Raw genomic sequence first — 20655 nt, forward strand, 5'->3', positions numbered from 1 at the left:
ATACAGCTGAGATAGAACGTCATCACCATAAACAACCTGGGGAGGAAGGGGGTTATTTCACCTTCCACTTTAAGGTGGAGTGCTCCATCATGGAGGGAAGTCAAAGCAAGAACTTGGGGAGGAGACTGGAGGCAGGAAATGGAGCAGAGGCCACGGAGGGGTGCTGCTTACAGACTTGCTCCCCATGGCTTGCTCAGCCTGCTTTGTTATGCATGCCAACACCACCTGTGCAGTAGTGAAGATACCCACCATGCTCTGGGTCCTTTCACATCAATCATTAATCAAGAAAATGCCCAGTAGGCTTGCCCACAGACCGGTTTTATGGAGACAGTTTCTCAGTTGTGGTTGCCTCTTCTCAGATGACTGCAACCTGTATCAGGTTGACATTAAAAACTAGCCAGTACAGCCTGCTATGGTGGCCAGTTCTCATAGACTCGGCCTTCCCAGACAGACACGGTGGCCTCGAGCAGTGCTGAGAACAACACAGTAGTGTGAGAACCAGGGACAACAGCTCAGTCTGTCCTGGGGCCCAGTGACTACCAATTATGTTCGCTACTATGCCCCCAAGAGTATAATATTAACACACTAAAGGTGGCCTATGTATTGGTCCCCAGGTTCTTTCCTTATTGCAGGCTAAGACCTATAAGCACCAAAGCATATTGGTAGTAGACTCATATATGTACATCATAACCAATTAAAAAAACCAAATAAGCAAATTTTTAGCCATTAGAATCATGCTGGGTGAAGCCTCACCTACCAGCTGCTGCCTCCTGAGAAGCTGGAGACCTATAGGGCACTTGCCAGAGACTCCTGTGTACTAACTGATGTCACCTAAACATGAAGCTCCTCTCTGCCTGTCCTCTGGAAGTAGCTGCCTTGTCCTCCTTCCTTTGTCAACAGTCACTTACCCCCCTAAGACTGTGGACTGGCTCCTGCAATGAGACTTCTCTTAAACCCTGTACAAAAGAAATCTCAGTGACGTCTGTGTGTGTTACTGCCACCTCGTGGTCATATCCTCTCTCCTGTCTCTAAGTGTCAGCCCCAGAGAGGCAGAAGGAACCTTGATTTGATGGCCAGGGACACGACACAGATGACAAAACCGTCTTGCCCTTGAATCCACACTCCCCATTAGCTGCTAATTTGCCACAGTCCACTTACAGGATTTTGGGGGCCACGTCAAGCACATGTCATTCATCCCCTGCCTTACTCCCTTGATACTTTCCTGTACCTTCTTTTCTTGTAACCTGGAAGGCAGGGAGATAATACCTTAAGGCCAAGCTCCAGCCAAAGGAGACAAGGGAAGAGATAAATGCCCCCAACAATTATATTTTATAATACAAAACTGACAGTTTTTGCTCTTGCGCTCTTGTTTTGTTTTGTTTTTGTTTTTGTTTTGGACAAGGTCTCATGTAGTCCAGGCTGGACTCAAGCTTGCTCTGTAAACTGAGAATGACCTTGAACTTCTCATCTTTCTACCTCCTCCTCTACAAGTGCTGGGATTGTAGCCATGCAACAACCACCATTTCCAGTTTTATGTGGTGCTGGGCATGAGCTCAGGTCTTCAGGCAGACCCTGGGCTAGTGAGCTACATATCCAACCTCTAAAGTGTTTTCCATACAATCTCTCAGGAGTCCCAAGGGAAATGAGACCCAGCCTCCTACAGAGGTCCAGCTCTAGAGCACAACCTCGTTCTGGTCCCTCGCCCTCTCCACCACTGTCCTGAGCTCTGTGGATCACTAATCAAACATCCTGACTATACCACATCTTCACCTGGGCTCTGCTTGTGGTAGAAGCAAACCCAAAATTCCCCCTCCATACAGGGTAGGGTTTGGACTGCAAATGCTCTCAGGCCCCTTCCAGTTCCAGATTCACCCCAGGTTTTAGGCAAGAAGATTAATCTAGAGGTTGTTCAGATGACTCAGTGGTTAAGTGCGCTTGCTGCCATTGTAGGGGACTTGAGTTTATTTCCACGCACCTATGGTATACAGCTCCCAGCTACCCTTTCCTGGCCTCCAAAGGTGCCTGCTCACATGAGTAAACATGGACAGACACACACACACTAAACAGACAGACAGACAGGCAGACAAACAAACAAACAAATAAATAAATAGACTCTTGAAATGATTCCATCCCAAAGTTACACAGAGATGATTATAGCACACAGACTCAGAGACCAGCTGGAATCTGGCTCGCCATGTCGCCTTCCTAGAGCTGTTATCCACAGTTATTTCAAATAAAAGTCTCCCACCATGGTGCTTGGAAGCACAAAGCTAATAGCCCCAAACCTCTCTCCAATAATATGTCTCAGAAGTTTATAGAAAAGCATGGACATTTAGAGGGTAGTTAGACTCTCACAAACCACATACATGGAACCCCAACAATTCTTATTGTTCCCTGAACTCAACGTGATGACAGACTCCTTTTCAGTTATCTCAGTGGCTTCTCACTATAGGAAGCTGTTCTTTTATTAGACAGAAGTCTCTCTTCTGTATTCTGAGAAGTTTTTGCTCTTTTTATACACAATAACCAAAAGATCATAAGGCCAGTTTCTAGGAGAAAGATATTCACGTTCACATTTAACTCATTGACTATGAATTTACTTGCGTACCTGGTGGATTTATACAAAAATACTCCGCTAACAAATGCAAAGGCTTCAGGAGAGACCAAAGCAACAGAAATAGCAAGAGGACAGTGTTGTGCTGATGGCTTAAAGAGCAAGCTTTTTGATGCCATAGAGGTGCGTAGGCACTGAAGAAGTAGAGACAGTGGAATCCCTGTGATGAGACCAGCCTAGGTTACATAGACAGTACCCAGCCAGTAAGGTCTACAGGACAAGACCTTGTCAAATAAATAAATTAAAAAAATAAAACAATATATGCACCAAACATATTGATGAAGATATCAGGGCTATAGAGAAGCAGGAGGTGTATAGATAGGTGTTAGAGGTAATCTTTTGAAAAGATAAAAGGGGAAATGCTGTGTGATAATGCTCTTATACACTATAAAGATTTGTCACTTGTATTGGTTTAATAAAGTACTGATTGGTCAGTAGTCAGGCAGGAAGTACAGGCAGGGCAACCAGACAAGGGGAATTTTGGGAAGAGCTGGAAAGGCAGAGACACAGTAATTATCCAGACATAGAGGGAACAAGATAAGAATGTCTCACTGAGAAAAGGTACCAAACCATGTGGATAAATATAGACAAGAATTTTGGGTTTACTTAAGTTGTAAGAGGTAGTTAATAATAATCTTGGGCTAATAGACCAAACAGCCTATAATTAATATAAACATCTGTGTGTTTCTTTGGGACTGAGCGGCTGCAGGACTGGGCAGAACAGAAACTTCCATCTATAGGAAACAAAAGCATAAGCCCTCTCCCAAACTTCATAGCTTTTTACCTAAATTTTGAAATCAAGATAATTTAAAAATATATAGGTTGGTTTAATCAGCAGCTTTCATAATCAAATATCTCTTAGCAGTTGCCATTTGTTCATTAGTAGTCAAAAACTTTAAAAACAACACAATAACAAAGTATCCAAACTATGTATTTTCTATGTGTAGCTTATCATATTTTTACTACTCTATTACTTTTTAAAAAAATAAAATAAAACTATAAAAATAAAATATAAAAATAAAATAAAACTATATTTTAAATCTAAGACTGTCTATACTCTTTTTTTCTTTCTCCCAAGCCTACATATATTTTTTAAACACATGATGACCCATTTAGAGGGGGGTTTTTTTGTCTGAATCTGTCTTTACTGTGTATCTGTAACCTTTTCTGTCTACATGAGTAAAAATCTGCTATGTAAATTAGATCATGGCATGCTGGTGCTGGCTCCTCCCACTCAATTGCTTGAGATTCTATGGCAGAGACATATTTCCCACCAGCTCTGGGAACCATGTTTACCACCCCAACTTTGGAAAGTTTCTAGGTCCATGCTGCCTCCAATTGCTCATAAACACCAAGTAAGTATTTGGTAATAGGACCTCTTAAAAGAGCCACCCATTTTTGCTGCTAGCATCAAGCAGAAAATAATCTCTTAAAGGAGCCATGCCTCTGATCACCACCAGCAAACAGAACCCACTGGAGAAAAGGCAGCTACCAAGAATCTGTGCTTAAATCCATTTCCTGTGTGTCTAGACTCTTTTGTCAGGTTTTATGTGCAAATTTCAGCCAACATTTCCTGTTCTGACCACTGGCTCCCAAATAGCTGACTCAGAGGCTTAATATTACTTGTAAGTAATCAGCCAATAGCTCAGGTTTATTACTAGGTAACTCTTACACTAAAATTAACCCTTATTTCTATTTATGCTTTGCCATGTGGCTCATGGCTTGTTGCCTAATTTTCTATACATTCTGTTTTCTCAGCCATTGGCTGACTTCTCTTGACTCTACCCTCCTTCTTCCCATTATTCTCAGTTTGACTTTCCTGCTCAGCTACCAGTCTATAAGCTTTTGATTAACCAATAAGAGTAATATAGATAATTGGTTAACAGAGCTTCCCCCCACCTCCCCCTTTTGTCTAAACAAGATCGATCCAAACCCAATACAACTACATACAATAGGAACAGATACCAAATATAAAATTACAAACAATATAAGCTATATTAAGCAAAAAACACATAACGAAAGTTTTACTAAACAATTTATTTCAAGGAGTCTAAATCTTTCATCAGAATTAAGCTTGGCTAAATCATGAGGAAGGTAACTAGGACTATTTAATCTTTAACCCCATCCAAGATCTGAGAAGAGAAACAATATTACTTGAGTAAGCAGGAAGTGCAATCAAGCAACTTCCAAAATGTGCAACAAATGACAGAGACAACTGGCTACCCGGGCAATCACCCAAAGTCTCATTTGCAACATTGAAGCAACCAACTTTAGCTAAGGCCTAAAAATGACTGACAGACCATTTTTAAAGGCAAGAAACTTTTCAAAACTATCTTGGGGCTGGAGAGATGGCTCAGAGGTTAAGAGCATTGCCTGCTCTTCCAAAGGTCCTGAGTTCAATTCCCAGCAACCACATGGTGGCTCACAACAATCTGTAATGAGATCTGGTGCCCTTTTCTGGCCTGCCCGCATACACACAGACAGAATATTGTATACATAATAAATAAATAAATAAATAAATAAATATAAAAAAACTAAAAAAAAGCCTGAAAAGCCTGGCGGTGGTGGCGCATGCCTTTAATCCCAGCACTCGGGAGGCAGAGGCAGGCAGATCTCTGGGAGTTCAAGGCCAGCCTGGTCTTCAAGAGCTAGTTCCGGGCAGGCACCAAAGCTACAGAGAAACCCTGTCTCAAAAAACAAAATAACTATCTTACCCTGTCTTGGCAGGATTTGACAGTACTGTTTTATCCATTTACAGATATTATGTATCTTTGTAAGTGGTTGAGGTATGGGCATTTCTTTGTCCAAAGGCCAGTTCTGCCAAGAAGACAACAAGCTCCAGGTGGAATGTCTTCAGTGCTCAATATTCTCTTGGAAAAAGATTGGTGCTGCCAGGAGCAATTATGTCTCACTTCAACAGAACTCTAATTTATTTAAATGCCATTTTCTACAGTTCTTTGAAGTGGTTGAAGATTATATATCTATGCAGAATATAATCTCTATGTATCTAAAGAACCTGATTAGTCTAACTATAAGTATGACAAACATAGATGACTATTGATCTATAATTCTTAATACCCATATAACTTAAAGACTAAGACAAAAAACAACTGTGCAATAAATAAGAACAATGACCTCCAAATGTAAATAGTGTATAAGTATCTTGATCAGAGGTAGAAATGTACACTGCAATATTATAAATATATATCAATATATAAAAAATGTTTTAAACAGAGGTAGAAGCATGCATGCATACAATATTTAATATTATTTACCTTTGTATCAATATATAAGAATCTATACCAATGTAACTGTCTATAAATAATAACTTACAAACCAATCTATTATCCCATCATCCAATTTTCTCTTTTTTTTAAACAAAATCCCGAGCTTATAAAATTTCCCTCCAAAACTCAACCGTATACTAATTATAATCAACTTCTAAATGATGTTCCTAACCCTGAGGACAAACTTTGCTGGGAAAGGGGACATCGTCTTCTAGAATTCCATGGACTGGGTTTTATATGCCCTTCTCCAGAGTGCTGAATCTCTCTTTAAATGAATTACTTTTATGTGCCAAATCAGCTATTTCCTCCTCCAAAGTGCTGAATCTCTTTTTAAATAAATTACTTTTATGTGCCAAATCAGCTGTTTTCTTCTCCAGAGTGCTGAATCTCTCTTTAAATAAATTACTATCAGTCTGTATCTTTTCCAAAAATACCTCAGTTGACTGAGTCTTGTTAAGGAAAGTCCTAGTACCCTCCTTCAGATGTGCAATCTCTTTTTGGAAAAGTTTGTTACCAGTCTGTACCACTTCTAAAAACACCCTATTTGACTGAGTTTTGTTATTCAAAGTGTTTGTATTCTTTTAGATGTATGAGCTCCTTTTCAAGAAGTTTTATACCAGTCTGTACCATGGTTAAAAGTACCTCAGCTGACTGTTAGTCAAGGTGGTCGTGTCCTTTTTTAGATTTCCAACTTCTTTCCTAAGAAGCCTGGATTCAGTCTGTAAAGACTGCATCATTTTCCTATTGTCAAACCATATTTTTAAGAAAAAAATATTGAGGACAAAACTAAGCCCTAGGAATAACAATAGTGATGTAGAAGGGGCATCATATGAATCTTGTAATACCTCACACATGGTGTAAGTAAAAAGGCTATTGTAACCTTGGACGGTTAGATTGTCTGACATATTGTCCTTATTAATTATTCATCAGTAACTTATGAATTATATTTAGAATAATAAATCTCACCTGTGGTTTAATCAGCTGGAGTAGGTGCAACAACCGTTACCTGCCAGTAGGTGTCGCGGTGCACTTGAATCCATGTACTTGGTTTAGATCTGATTTTAGGTTAAATGCTAAAAAATGTGCTTAAATCAAGAAGTTTTTTTTTTTTTAGTATAAATCACAAATTGTGTGTTCTGTGAAGGTCTTTGGCTGTTCAACAGCCACACGAGACAGTTGGCAGAGGGAGGCAGGCGCCTCCCGCTCCATCGGAGGTGGCAGAGCTGGGCTGGGTGCAGGCTCCTCGGCGCGGCGGTGGCGGGGGGCTCCTCGGCGCGGCGGTGGCGGGGAGCTCCTCAGCCTTTTCCGCCTCGACCCATTTTTTGGGAATGTGGGCATAGTTTTCTAGGTTATTTCCTGCTGATTGGGGGTGCTGATAATCTTATGGGGAATCTAAAGAAAATTTAGGATTATGGTCAAGTCCTGACTGGACTAGTCTGTGAGGCTTGATCATCTCAACCAGCAGTCTTAAGGCTGTTCTTAATGTAGAACTCAGAGGAAACTCCAACAGAGATCCTCTGAAATATTGGATCATCTGAGCCATCCACGCCTATCAGAGATTTTTCAGGGGGGCTTCCTTGATCAAAACTGATTTTTCTTAACCCAGAATGAATCCACAGCTTCTCATTTCCTGTGGACACAAAAGCAAAACCTCTTCTCCAAAGAAACATATATTTTGACTTAAATTTTGAAGTCAAGGCATTTTCAAAATATATAGGTTGGATTAATCCAGCATTTATAATCATCTGTCTATAACAGCTGTTGCTCATTTCTCTGTCATCAAACAATTCAAAGATAACACAATAACATACAGCATCCAGATTTCTATGTATTTTCCATCTTTATGTGACTTTATTTTAAACTCTATTTCTTTTATTTTTATTTTTAAATTTTGCTTGAGACAGGGTTTCTCTGTATATCTTCGGGTGTCTTAGAAATTACTTTGTAGATCAGACTGTCCTTGAACTTACAGAGATTTACCTTACAACAATCACAGGTCAGGACTCTATAAGACCTCATTAATCCTCTCTCAGTTCCCACCCAGGCCCTCACAACTCAGCCTAGTGCCATCCAGATAGCCCCAAATGCCACCCCACCAGAGACCAACGTGTTAACAATAGTTAAACAATGCCAAGAAATATTAAACCCCTAGTGCCTGTGGACCCCTCTATGAAATGGTCCTGGCCACCTACTTCCTCCTTAATTCTACAAATACCAATCTCACTGATGACTGCTGGCTGTGTCTAGAAGCTAGACCATTGTTTTACATAAAATTAGGCCTTCTTGTTACACAGTCATCTGTAACAGTCAGGACTGTGTCCCTAACCAACAGAACAGCTTGTCCCTGGGAGACCCCTCTCATCCTGGAAGACATTCAAGGGGGATGCCACCTGCTTCTGCTCATGTAACTACCCCTTAGACAAAACTGCCTATTTGTCAAATCCAAAAATATATGTTTTCTCAAGGTCTTCAAATGCTCTTAACTTAGACAACTCTCATCAGTCACCCCTACCCTGAGGGTGTCGGTATACATGTAGCACTTGTTTATACCGCTGTATATAAAATAGTGCAGTGATATTTTATTTGTATTTTAATGAATAAAGCTTACCTGAAGATCAGAGTGCAAAGTTAAGCCACTAAAGACCAGGGAGGGGTGGCACACACCATTAATCCCAAGACTCAGGAGAAAAAGGCAAACTAATCTCTGTAAATTCAAGGCTACCCTGGGCTACCCAAGATCAATCCAGAAACAGGTCCATGTGATGGTGACTCACACCTTTAATCTAAGTTTGGGAGTCACACACCTTTAATCCCAGCACTAGGAATATGGAGACAGGAACAATATCGTTGGGTAGAGAGAGGAATATAAAGGGGAAGGAGATAGGAACTCACCGGAGTGAGGAATCTGAGGTTTGGCTGTGCCAGTACTGCCTTGTCATAGACTCCGGAACAGAGTCAGAGGATTACTACACCAGAGACCTTAAGGAGTTAAATTGTCATCTGGTCTAGTGACCAGGCCTATATTCCTGTCTACTCTGGAGACTGAGGTAAGATCACATGTTCAAGGCCAGCCTGGGTAACTCAGATGATAGTGTAGTTTTGTTTTGTTTTTAAAAGTAAATACAGGGTTGTGGATTAAGTCAAGTAGTAGAGCCTTTGACCAGCATTTTCAAAACCCTGGGGTCAATCTCCCAAACAATAAGAAATAAAATTTCTCAAGGAAATTTTGTATTGGGAATGAGAATAGCCTGAGGCATAATGGTCAGAGAAGACCTGGGAAAGGTTCTGATAACATCGCGAAGCTAAAGTATGCCCTGTCTGTTACTTTGTCTTGTCAATCTACTGTAATGCTGACATAGGGAAGTTGCTAATGCCGTGGATGGATAGATAGACGACAGTATGGTGGGGACTCTGAAGAAAGAACCAGGCCCACGTGCTAAATAAGGGATTCTTCTCTTACAGCTTTCTGAAGATGGGGGTGGTTTTACAGGACAAGCCTGAAACCAGGCTCTCCAATTCTTAGGTTGGAGACAGGAAAGAAGTGGGGAGCAGAATGTGTTCTCTCCTCACCCCCCAATGCCTCCTTTACTGTAAACTCATTTCTCCAGGTGAGAAATCTGGGCACCTGGAAGTCTGTTAGCTAGAGAGTTATAGACAATGCCTCAGCAGCACCTGCCAGTGTCTATGAGAGGGGAAAAGCTGCTGGAGAGAGTGTGGCCTGAGCAGCAGTCTGGTCTGGATTCTAGCCTTTCATTCTTAAAGAGAGAAACTGAAAAGAATTAAAGCGTTAGGTTCTGCCCTGCTGACTTTGTTACCTTGACACAGCCTCGGGTGTATGAGAGAAAAGGGATTGCCTAGATCAGATTGGCCTATGGGCATGTCTTTGGGGGATTGTCTGATCATTAGTTGATGTGGGCGGCACCTTTCCTAGGCTGTATAAGAAATTAAGGCTAATCCTAAACTGATGAGTGAGCCAGAAAGTGTGCCAGCATTTGATCAGTGTTTCGTCGCAGTAGGAAGTTAGGGCCATACCATGGCCCAAACTATAAAAAACCTGTTTCCTTTACTAATTCCTGTCTCCAGGGTTTTTGTAACATACTACACAGGGACTTCACATCCTGTAAAACCAGCTAAGCTGTGCCAAAAACTCTGTGCCAAAAAGCTAAAGTAAATCTTTACTCTTTTTAAGTTGGTAATGTCAGGTATCATGCAATAGCAATGAAGAATTGACTAGTATCCAAACAAAGAACAAATTTATTTGAAGGAATAAAATTATGTCTAATAAAGAATATAAACTCAAAAGAATAAGAGTTTATCCTTTAGTTAAAAGTTGTAGTTAAAAAATACCAAAAGACCCAGAAAACATACATTGATGTTTAATAAACTATAGTGGAAGCTTGCCAGGGCAAGCCCTACGCATGGGGTGAATTTTCTGAGACAGAGCTTGATGTTCCGAGAGGATCCCCTTGATCCTGTCCAGACAGACTTGATTTGCTGCCACCCCTGCTTCAAATTCCAGGCGTTCCTCTTCCTTCGCTGCTTCCAGAGCCTGCTTCTGGTAGGCAATTTGCATCCGAAGTTGATCCCTGTACTCCTTAGCCAAAACACAGCGCCTACAGTTTTCAAGATAACAAAGGAGAACATTAAAAGTTACCATTTGGGGCTGGAGAGATGGCTCAGCCGTTAAAGGCTAGGCTCACAACCAAAAATATAAAAAGTTACCATTTGGATTTATTTATAGCATTATCATTAATTACAATACTTCCATGAATAGGAACACAACAATATCACTTAGAGACTGAGAAATGGGATTGCTTTTGGTAGGATTGCCATTTTTACTATGTTGATCCTACCAATCCAAGAGCATGGGAGATCTTTCCATTTCTGGTATCTTCTATTTCTTTCTTCAAAGGCTTAAAGTTTTTGTCAAATAGGTCTTTCACTTCTTTGGTTAGTGTTACCCCCAAGATATTTTATGTGTGGCACCACCACACCTGAATTTGTTTCTGTATTGATCTTGTGTGGCCTTGAACTCACAGAGATCCATCTGCCTCTGTCTCCAAATCCTGGGATTAAAGGTGTGTGTCACCACTGCCTGACCTCTAATGCCCTTCCAATCTTTAGGTGAACTTTATTAAAACACAAATAAAATATCACTATAAACGCCTAGTGCCCAAACACAAGGGCACCCAAGTTCATCAAAGAAACACTACCACAGCTTGAATCACATGTTGACCCTCACTCACTAATAGTGGGAGACTTCAATACTCCACTCCACCCTTGCAAACAGACAGGTCATCAGACAAAAACTAAGCAGAAATGCTGGAGCTAACTGACATTATGAACCAAATGTACCTAAAAGATAGCTACAGAATATTTCACCCACACACAAACGAATATACCTTTGGGAACAAAATCTACATTGTGGGTAGACTGGGGGAAAATGGGGCAGGCACAGGAGGGATCAGCTGGGAGAGGATGAAGGGAGAGAGTACATGAAGAGATGACTGGAATTGGGGGGCATTTGGAATTGCAATGGAAAGTCCCAGGAATCTATGAGGGTGACCTTAGCTAAGACTCCTAGAAATGGGGTATATGGAGCCTGAACTGGTCCTCTTCGATAACCAGGTAAGACTTTCAGTGGAGGGTATGGGACACCAACCCAGCCACACCTGCAAGATGTGCTCAAATAAAGGTGGCACTGGACTTGTAGGAGTGGCCAGTGATGACTGGGCCATGCCACAAGAGGGCGCCCACTCCTGACACTGCTTGGAGAGCCAGGACCCAGGGCTGAATAGCTCAGAAACCTATGATAGAATCAAACTTGACTGACAAGAAAAAAAGTCAATGAAAATAACCTGGGTTCAAAGGGCCCCACAGGGACTGAACTCACAACCAGGGAGCCTGAATGGGACCAGCTGAGGTCCTCTGCCTATATGTGACAGTTGTGTAGTTTGGCCCTCTGTGAGACTCCTAACCGTGAGAGCATGGGCTCTCGCACTCTTTTGCCTGCTTTTGGGAGCGAGCCTTTTCCTCCTGCTGGGTTGCCTTGTCCAGCTTTAACGTGCCTAGTTTTACTGTAACTTGACTGCCATGTTTGATCGATATCCCTGGGAGGCCTACCCTTTTCTAAAGGGAAATGGAGTAGGGAATTTAAGGGCCAGGAGAAGTGGAGAGAAAGAACTGGGAGAAGAGGAGAGAGGGGAAGCTGTGGTTGAGATATAATATAGGAGAGAATGAATGAATGAATGAATGAATGAATGAATGAATATGCCTTCACAGCACCTCAGAGCACTTTCTCCAAAACTGATCACATACTCAGACACAAAGCAAGTCCCAACAGATTAAAAAAATAGAACACCCTGCATCAAATCTGACCACCATAGATTAAAGACAGATATCTACAACAACAGAAACACCAGGGAGATAACAAACCCGTGGAAACTGAACAATTCTCTACAGAATGAAAAGTGAGTCCAGAAAGAAATTCAAGACTTTCTAGAAATACTCTACATGAAAAAATGCATGGGAAACAATGAAGGCAGCTTCTGAGAAGGAGGTTCACAGCACTAAGTTTCTACATTCTAAAAATCGGAGAGACTGCGTACTAGTGACTTAACAGCATACCTGCCAGCTCTAGAACAAAATGAGAAACTTGACACCCAAGAGGAGCAGCAGCAGGCAATAGATAATCAAATCCGGGGCTGAAGTACATAGCATACAAACAAACAAACAATGAAATACAAAGAATCAATAAAACAAAGAATTGGCTCTTTGAGAAAATTAGTAAGATTAACAATCTTATCCAAATTAACTAAAAGGCAACAGAAAGAATATACAAATTGAACATATTAGAGATGAAAAGGGGGTATAACAGACATCAAGGAAATCCAGAGAATCATAAGGACATACTTTAGAAATCTGTATCCCACCAAATTGGAAAATTTAAAAGAAATGGATAATTTTCTTGATACATATCACTTACCAAAGTGAAGTCAAGATCAGATAAGCAGTTTAAACAGACCTATAAACTTCAATGAAGTAGAAGCAGTAATTAAAATTCTAACAACCAAAAGAGCCCCAGGCCAGATGTTTTTATCAAAGAATTATACCAGATTTTCAAAAAAAAAAAAAGGAGTTAATACCAATACCCCTAAAACTATCCCACAAAATACAAACAGAAGGAACATTGCCCAATTCATTTTCCATGTCACAGTAACCTTAATACTCAAATCACATAAAAGACCCAACAAAGAAAGAGAATTACAGGCTAATTTCCCTTGTGAACATAGATGCAAAATTCTCAATAAAATATTTGTAAATGGAATCCAATAACCATCCAAAAGATCATCCATCATGATCAAGTGGGATCAAGTGCAGGGATAGTTAAACATAAAACAATAAATTTAATCCACCATATAAAACAAACTAAAAGACAACAATCACATGATCAATTTATTAGATGCAGAAAATGCCTTTGAGAAAATCCAACACCTTTTCATGGTAAAAGTCCTGGAGAGATCAGAGATAAAAGGAACACACCTCAACATAATAGAGGCAGTTTACAGTAGTCTCAGAGCAAACATCCACTTAGACAGAGAGAAACTCAAAGCAATCACATTAAAATCGGGAACAAGACAAGGCTGTCCACTCTCTCCACACCTATTCAATATAGTACTTGAAGTCTTAGCTAGAGCAATAGGAAACTGAAGGAGATCAAGGGGATACAAACTGGAAAAGAGAAAATCCAAAATATCCTCATTTGTAGACGATATGGTAGTATACATAAGAAACTACTAAAGCTGATAAACACTTTCACCAAAGTAGCTAGACAGAAAGTTAACTCACAAAAATCAGTAGCCCTCCTATACAAATGACAAATGGACTGAGAAAGAAATCGGGGGAATAATACCTTTCACCACATCTTGGGTAACCCTAACTAAGCAAGTGAAAGACTTATATGATAAAAAATTTAAGACATTGAAGAAAGAAACTGAAGAATCTATCAAAAGATGGAAATGTTGTAATACGGGCGGCAGGGCTGCGTCCCCGGCACCCAGCCGCCCGCATGGCTAGCTTATGCCCCGAAATAATTACACGGAAACTGTATTCTTTTAAACACTGCCTGGCCCATTAGTTCCGGCCTCTTATTGGCTAGCTCTTACATATTGATCTAACCCATTTCTAATATTCTGTGTAGCACCATGAGCTGGCTTACCAGGAAAGATCTTAACCTGCGTCTGTCTGGAGTGGGAGAATCATGGCAGGGTTAAGATAGTAAAATGGCTATTCTACCAAAAGAATCTACAGATTCAATGTAATCCCCACCAAAATTCCAACACAATTCTTCATAAATCCTGAAAGGATAATTTTCAGGCTCATATGGAAACACACAAAAAAAAACTCAGAATGACTTAAACAATCCTGAATAATCAAAGAGCTTTTGGAAGTATCACCATCCTCAATTTTAAGTTGTACTGCAGAGCTATAGTGATAAAAACAGCATGGTACTGGCACAAAAACAAACATGATAACCAATGGAATCAAATTGAAGCCCAGATAAAAATCCACACGCCTATGGACACTTGGTTTTTGATTAAAAAAAAAAAAGCAGAAATACACACTGAACAAAAGACAGCATCTTCAACAAATGGTACTAATAAACTGGATAGCTGCATGAAGAAGAATCAAAATAGATCCATACATATCATGCTGCACAAAACTAAATTCCAAATGGATCAAAGACCTCAACATAAAACCAGATACACTAAGCCTGATAAAAAAGAAAGTGAGGAATGACGTGGAACTCATTGGCACAGGGGAAGACTTTCTGAACAGACAGTATTAGCATGGGAATTAGGATCAACAATTAACAAATAGGACCTTAATAAAACTGAAAAGCTTCCATACAGCAAATTCCACTATTATCCAGTAACACTGGCAGTCCATAGAATGGGAAAGACTTTTACCAACTAGATACCTGATAGAGGTCTAATACCCAAAATATATAAAGATATCAAAAACTTGATATCAAGGAAAACAACCCAATTTAAAAAGTGAATTCTCGAGAGTAAACTCAAATAGTGAGAAATACTTTTTAAAAATGTTCAACATTCCTTGTCATCAGGAAAATACAGTCAAAACTACTTTGTGATTTCAACTTATACCCATTAGAATGGCTAAGATCAATAAAACAAGTGACAGCTTATGTTGGTGAGGATGTGGAGTAAGGGAACACTCATCCACTGCTGTTGTGACTGTAAACTTGTACAGTCACTATGGAAATCACTGGCAAAAGGACTTTACAGCAACACCATAGTCAAGGCTCTACCCTATGCCAGGGTAATCTCATTTCTTTCACTGATTACCTCTACAGTGGTCCTTTCTTTGAGGATGGCTCCTTTCCCTAAAGGTCATAACCACAAACTTCTTCTTTATCCCTAAAACCCTAAAACTTACTTTTCAAGCTTTCCCTGTTGCTTCATGCCACAGTTCCCCATCACACCCGCCTACCCTTCATACACAGTTCCCCATCACACCCGCCTACCCTTCATGCCTCCAATCCCTGCACTCGGCCCTCCTTCATGCCCTCCCCTCTCCTAAATGGGGGGATCTCCTGCACTCCTGTTCTGAAGTTATGGATAGCACTCTTGGAGTCGCCTACCTCACTAATTCCCCTGTCCCAGAGACCAATGACTGCATGACAGATACCAGTGCCTTAAATAGCTGGCTATGCCATCACCCAGGGGCGGTGAAATCACTTCCTCCCACCTCAGACTATGGAGGCCGCCCCCCTCCTTCCCAAGACCACCTTTCAGCAGGCAAAGCTCACTGCTCTCATACAGCGCTGATCCCAGCCACCAACACACATGTCTTAGTCGATATCTTTTTTTTTTTTTTTTTTTGGTTTTTCGAGACAGGGTTTCTCTGTGGCTTTGGAGCCTGTCCTGGAACTAGCTCTTGTAGACCAGGCTGGTCTTGAACTCACAAAGATCCGCCTGCCTCTGCCTCCCGAGTGCTGGGATTAAAGGCGTGCGCCACCATCGCCCGGCTTTAGTCGATATCTTATTGCTGTGAAGAGATATCATGGCCATGGCAATTCTTATAAAGGAAAACATTTAATTGGGGCAGTCTTATAGCTTCAGAGGTTTAGTCTCTTAGACATGGTAGAGAGTTCTACATCCAGATCCAAAGACAGCAGAGACAGAGAGAGTTACGGCCTGGGTTGGGTGTCTGCACCCCAAAGCCTACTCCTAGCGGCACACTTCCTCCAAACAAGACCATGCTTACTCCAAGATGGCCACACCTCTTAATCTGTCTTGAATTCCTTGGTTGCAAAAACAGGAAAAAAACAGATTTTTGAGATCACAACTGGCCTTTGCTGACACAGTCTATTTCCCAAGATAATCTGTCTTGCTTGAACAAACAGTTCCAGGAAGAAGGGACCATTGCAACCTGTACGTACCTTTATCATAGTTCCTACTTCCTCACCCCCAAGCCCATCACCTGCCCCTATAAAAGATTCCAGCCAGCCCTAACCTCCCCCTCCCCCGCCTCCAGGCAGCCTTTTCATTCCCTTAGGAGAGAGGCTGGCCCTTGCTGTGTGCGCTAATAAACCCAGCTCATTTGTTGAGGTCAGATTCTTGTCTCTTTACTCTGTACTCTGGTCAAAATCTAACAATCCAGGAATGACCTCCTGGCCAAAGCTCTTGGAGCAGCAGAGGAGAAATTAGTCTCCTGGAGAAAGACGCACAATGTGTTAGGAAGACCTTCAAGAGAGACCTTCCCTTCAATTAAACCTTACCCTCATGTCTGAACTCCTGAAGATGGACTTGAGGGTGGCTGGGTCACTGTGTCCCTTTTCCCAATGTGGCCCTCATTCTATGAATTTCTTTTGTTTCCCTGCTTTTAACTATTAATTTGACTTTGTAAATTGTCTCATACAGGCTAAATGGCCAAACCTAGATTGTTGGGGCGAAAGCTGTGCCCCCAAATCTGGTAACAATCAGACAAGATGGGAGATACCTCGGTGGAAAAGAGCGCCAGCCATGCAAGCATGAGACTTTGAGTTCATTTCCACAGCACTCACGTAGAAGCTGCGCATGGTTACACATGCCTACAGTCAGCCTAGTCAAACAGTTAGCCTCTGATTCAGCAAGAAGCACTGCCTTAAGGCAATAAAGTGGAAAGAGATTGAGGAGGCATCCACATACTTGAGTATTGACATATGAACATGAGCACATACTCTCACACACATTCACATGCATGCACAATACAAACCCACACACCCACACATATATACTACCTGAAGCTCATGAGACAGCTACCTGGTCTATGCAGCGAACAAGAAACTGCCTCAAACTAGGTGAAAGGAGAGAACTGACCTCCACGTGTTCACAACAGCCTGTAACATACCCATGCTCACACATGGACACACATATACATCACATGTAAAGGTTAACAATTTGAATCTTCCCAGGTGTTCATTCACACCTACACTTTACATTTACATTCTAGCACTGAAAAGTCAGAGGCAGGAGAACCTCACAGGTCTGAGGTTAGCCTCTCTCTATAGAAACTCCAGACTATCCAAGATTATATAGCAAAACTGTCTCAAAACAAAAACAAAAAGGAAAACAAAGAAAAAAATCTCAAACAAATGAACAAACAAAAAAGGCTTGAACTTGCCAGCTGTGGTGGTACACATTTTAATCCCAACACTCAGAAGACTAAGGCAAAACTGTGAGTTAGAGGCCAGTTTGGGCCAGGTGGTGGTGGTGCACACCACACAGCACTCAGGAAGCCAGGCAGAAAGATGTCTGTGAGCTCAAGGACAGTCTGCTCTACAAGTGAGGTCCAAAACAGCCAGAAAAACACAGAGAAACCCTGTCTTAAAAAACCAACCCTCCACTCAGAAAGAAAGAAAGAAAGAAAGAAAGAAAGAAAGAAAGAAAGAAAGAAAGAAAGAAAGAAAGAAAGAAAGAAAGAAAGAAAGAAAGAAAGATGGAAGGAGAGAGGGAGGGAGGGAGGGAGGGAGGGAGGGAGGGAGGGAGGGAGGGAGGGAGGGAGAGAGCAAGCTTCCTGATAGAGGGTAAGAATATAAAGAAAGGATGAGGATAACCATCTGAAAACTTTGCCATAACCCCCAAAATAAAAAGGAAGGGAGGGAGGGAGGGAGGGAGAGAGAGGGGGAGGGCACCAGATCTCATTATAGATGGTTGTGAGCCACAATATTGTTGGCACACGCCTTTAATTCTAGCACTCAGGAGGCAGAGGATGGATCTCTGTGAGTTCTACCTGGTCTACAGAGTGAGTTCCAGGACAGGCTCCAAAGCTACACAGAGAAATGTTATGGGACAATGATCTGTACAGTGTAAAGATTTGTCACTTGTGTTGGTTTAATAAAGCACTGATTGGTCAGTAGCCAGACAGGAAGTATAGGCAGGGTGACCAGGCAGGAAGTATAGGTGGGGCAACCAGAATAGGAGAATTCTGGGAAAAAGAAAGGCTCAGTCTGCAGTCATCACCCAGACACAGAGGAAGCAAGATGAGAATGCCTCACTGATAAAGGTTCCAATCCTCCATGTGGCTAACACAGATAAGAATTATGGGTTAATGTAAGATGTAAGAATTAGTTAATTAAAAAACCTGAGCTAATAGGCCAACCAGTTTATAATTATGTAGGCCTCTGTGTGTTTCTTTAGGACTGGACGGCTGTGGGACTGGGCAGGACAGAAACTTCTGTCAACAGAGAAACTCAGTCTCAAAAAAAAAATAAAACAAGAAAAAGAAAGAAAGAAAAAGGAAGGGAGGGAGGGAGAGAGGGAGGAAGAAAAGAAGCATTTCTCCTTGTGTGGGAGGCATGGAGGCTCTTATACTCACAGATAAACACTAGAGGAATAAGGAATATTAGACATAGGGCTGTCTCTTCAAAGGGAGAGATGTATGATCTGTTTTCTGCCCAGGGGTTGATGTGGGCAGGTTAGTAGCTTGGTGATCTTTGAGCTATCTATATGGCTGAGACCACACTGGCTCCTCCCCCAGATCCTTATTATGAGCTTGTTTGTCTCAGTCAATTTAGAATCCAACTTTATTGAAAATATCACTTGTACGATACAAAGAATTTTGATGTCTTAAGCTTTATTGTGCACATGGAATTTGTTAAGTATGGCCAGTAAACTTTTCACAAATCATACTGTGTTTAAATATGTCTAAAATATACTACTTGGGGTCCGACTCTCAAAGTTTGAACCAACAGCGGCTCTGGAATCATGCTGAACCACACTGCCATCTTGCCTCCCATGTGTTACAGAACTAGAAATACAACTCACACTACTAGCTTTTTTTTTTTTAATGTTCTTGTAAATTAATGTTATTAGTCAAGATGCTCATCTGGCCGGGCAGTAGTGGCACATGCCTTTAATCCCAGCACTTGGGAGGCAGAGGCAGGTAGATCTCTGTGAGTTCAAGGCCAGCCTGGTCTACAAGAGCTAGTTTCAGAACAGGCTCCAAAACTGCAGAGAGAAATCCTGTCTTGAGAAAAGAAAAAAGAAAAAAAAAAAAAAGATGCTCATCTGGCTTAATAACCAATGTGTATATTCAGACCCACAATGACAGTGAAACTTAATTTTACCAGCACAATTTGTGACTATTTTTATATGAAGTTGTATTCCTTGCTCTGAGGGTCTAAAAGCAGCAGTGAAGCATTAATATAAAATAATATCAGTAACATATGGATTAATGGTGCAGTATCCTTGTGTTAAAGATAATATTTTTCTACATAAGAAGTGATAAGAAAGAGAATGAACAAGATCATACCTGGCAAAATTCTCCCTCTCTTCACAGTTAAGTTCTTTCAGGCCTTCATTTATGCGTTCTTGCTGCATAGCCAATTCTTCTTGTTCTTTGGCTTTTCGTTGCACTAAGAAAGGCAAGAGGAATTACTCGACAATTTTTTTTTCCAAGCAAGACTTGCTGATATTTTTATGGGCACTAAAGACATATTATCTTCGGAATTGTTTGGGATCCCTGGGATAAAAACATGGTAGAAGGAAAAAACTGACTCCAACAAGTTGTCTTCTGACTTCCATATGTGCCATGGTGCATATGTGTGTGCACACACATACACACAATACATACATACATACAATTAAAATTATTTTTTAAAACCAAAGGAAAAGAGAAGCACAATCCAGGCATGCGGCTGTACACCTGCAGACCAAGGTACAGGGAAACAGATGGAAGAGTATCACTCGAACTCAGGACACTGAGGCCAGCTAGGTAACATAGTCCAACCCTGTCTCAAAAACAGAAGGGAGAGACACTTCTCTCCAGGAATAAAGTTTCTTATCCACTGTGATCCACACGGATTTCTTCTCATCATTTTGCACTGAAAATCTTTGAGAGGCCTTTTTACAAGAGATTAAAATCTATCTTGGCCAGACCTGCTGGCCAGGGAACAGACAAGGTACTCCCTTGGTCATGGTGGATGATTTTTTTTATGTGTTCTTGGGTTCAATTTGCCAGTATTTTATTGACTATTTTTCCATCATTGTTCATGAGGGAGATTGATCTATAATTCTCTTTCGTGCTGAGTCTTTATGTGATTTCAGTATCAGGGTAACTGTGGCCCCCATAGAAAGAGTTTGGCAATGTTCCTTCTGTTTCTACTATGGGAAACAATTTGAGAAGTATAGGTATTAGCTCTTTTTTGAAGTTCTTATAGATTTCCCCTGACATTTAAGGAGAATGCAC

The 20655-nt window shown here is 41.1% G+C and overlaps 1 protein-coding gene across 2 annotated transcripts in view; it reads right to left on the bottom strand.

Annotated features, from left to right (window-relative positions):
* Positions 1 to 10166: 10166 nt before the first annotated feature.
* Positions 10167 to 20655, bottom strand: part of Cfap53 (cilia and flagella associated protein 53) — a 36910-nt gene continuing 26421 nt past the window's right edge. For both annotated transcript variants that reach the window (XM_057788851.1, XM_057788850.1), the window contains 2 exons: positions 19720 to 19822; positions 10167 to 10514 (listed from right to left, as the gene is read on the bottom strand). In XM_057788851.1, coding sequence (XP_057644834.1) covers positions 10286 to 10514; positions 19720 to 19822 — 332 coding nt within the window. In that variant the 3' untranslated portion in view covers positions 10167 to 10285. The remainder of the gene's footprint in view (positions 10515 to 19719; positions 19823 to 20655) is intronic.

This window comes from Chionomys nivalis, chromosome 14 (genome assembly GCF_950005125.1).
Source record: "Chionomys nivalis chromosome 14, mChiNiv1.1, whole genome shotgun sequence".
Classification (NCBI taxonomy): Eukaryota; Metazoa; Chordata; class Mammalia; order Rodentia; family Cricetidae; genus Chionomys; species Chionomys nivalis.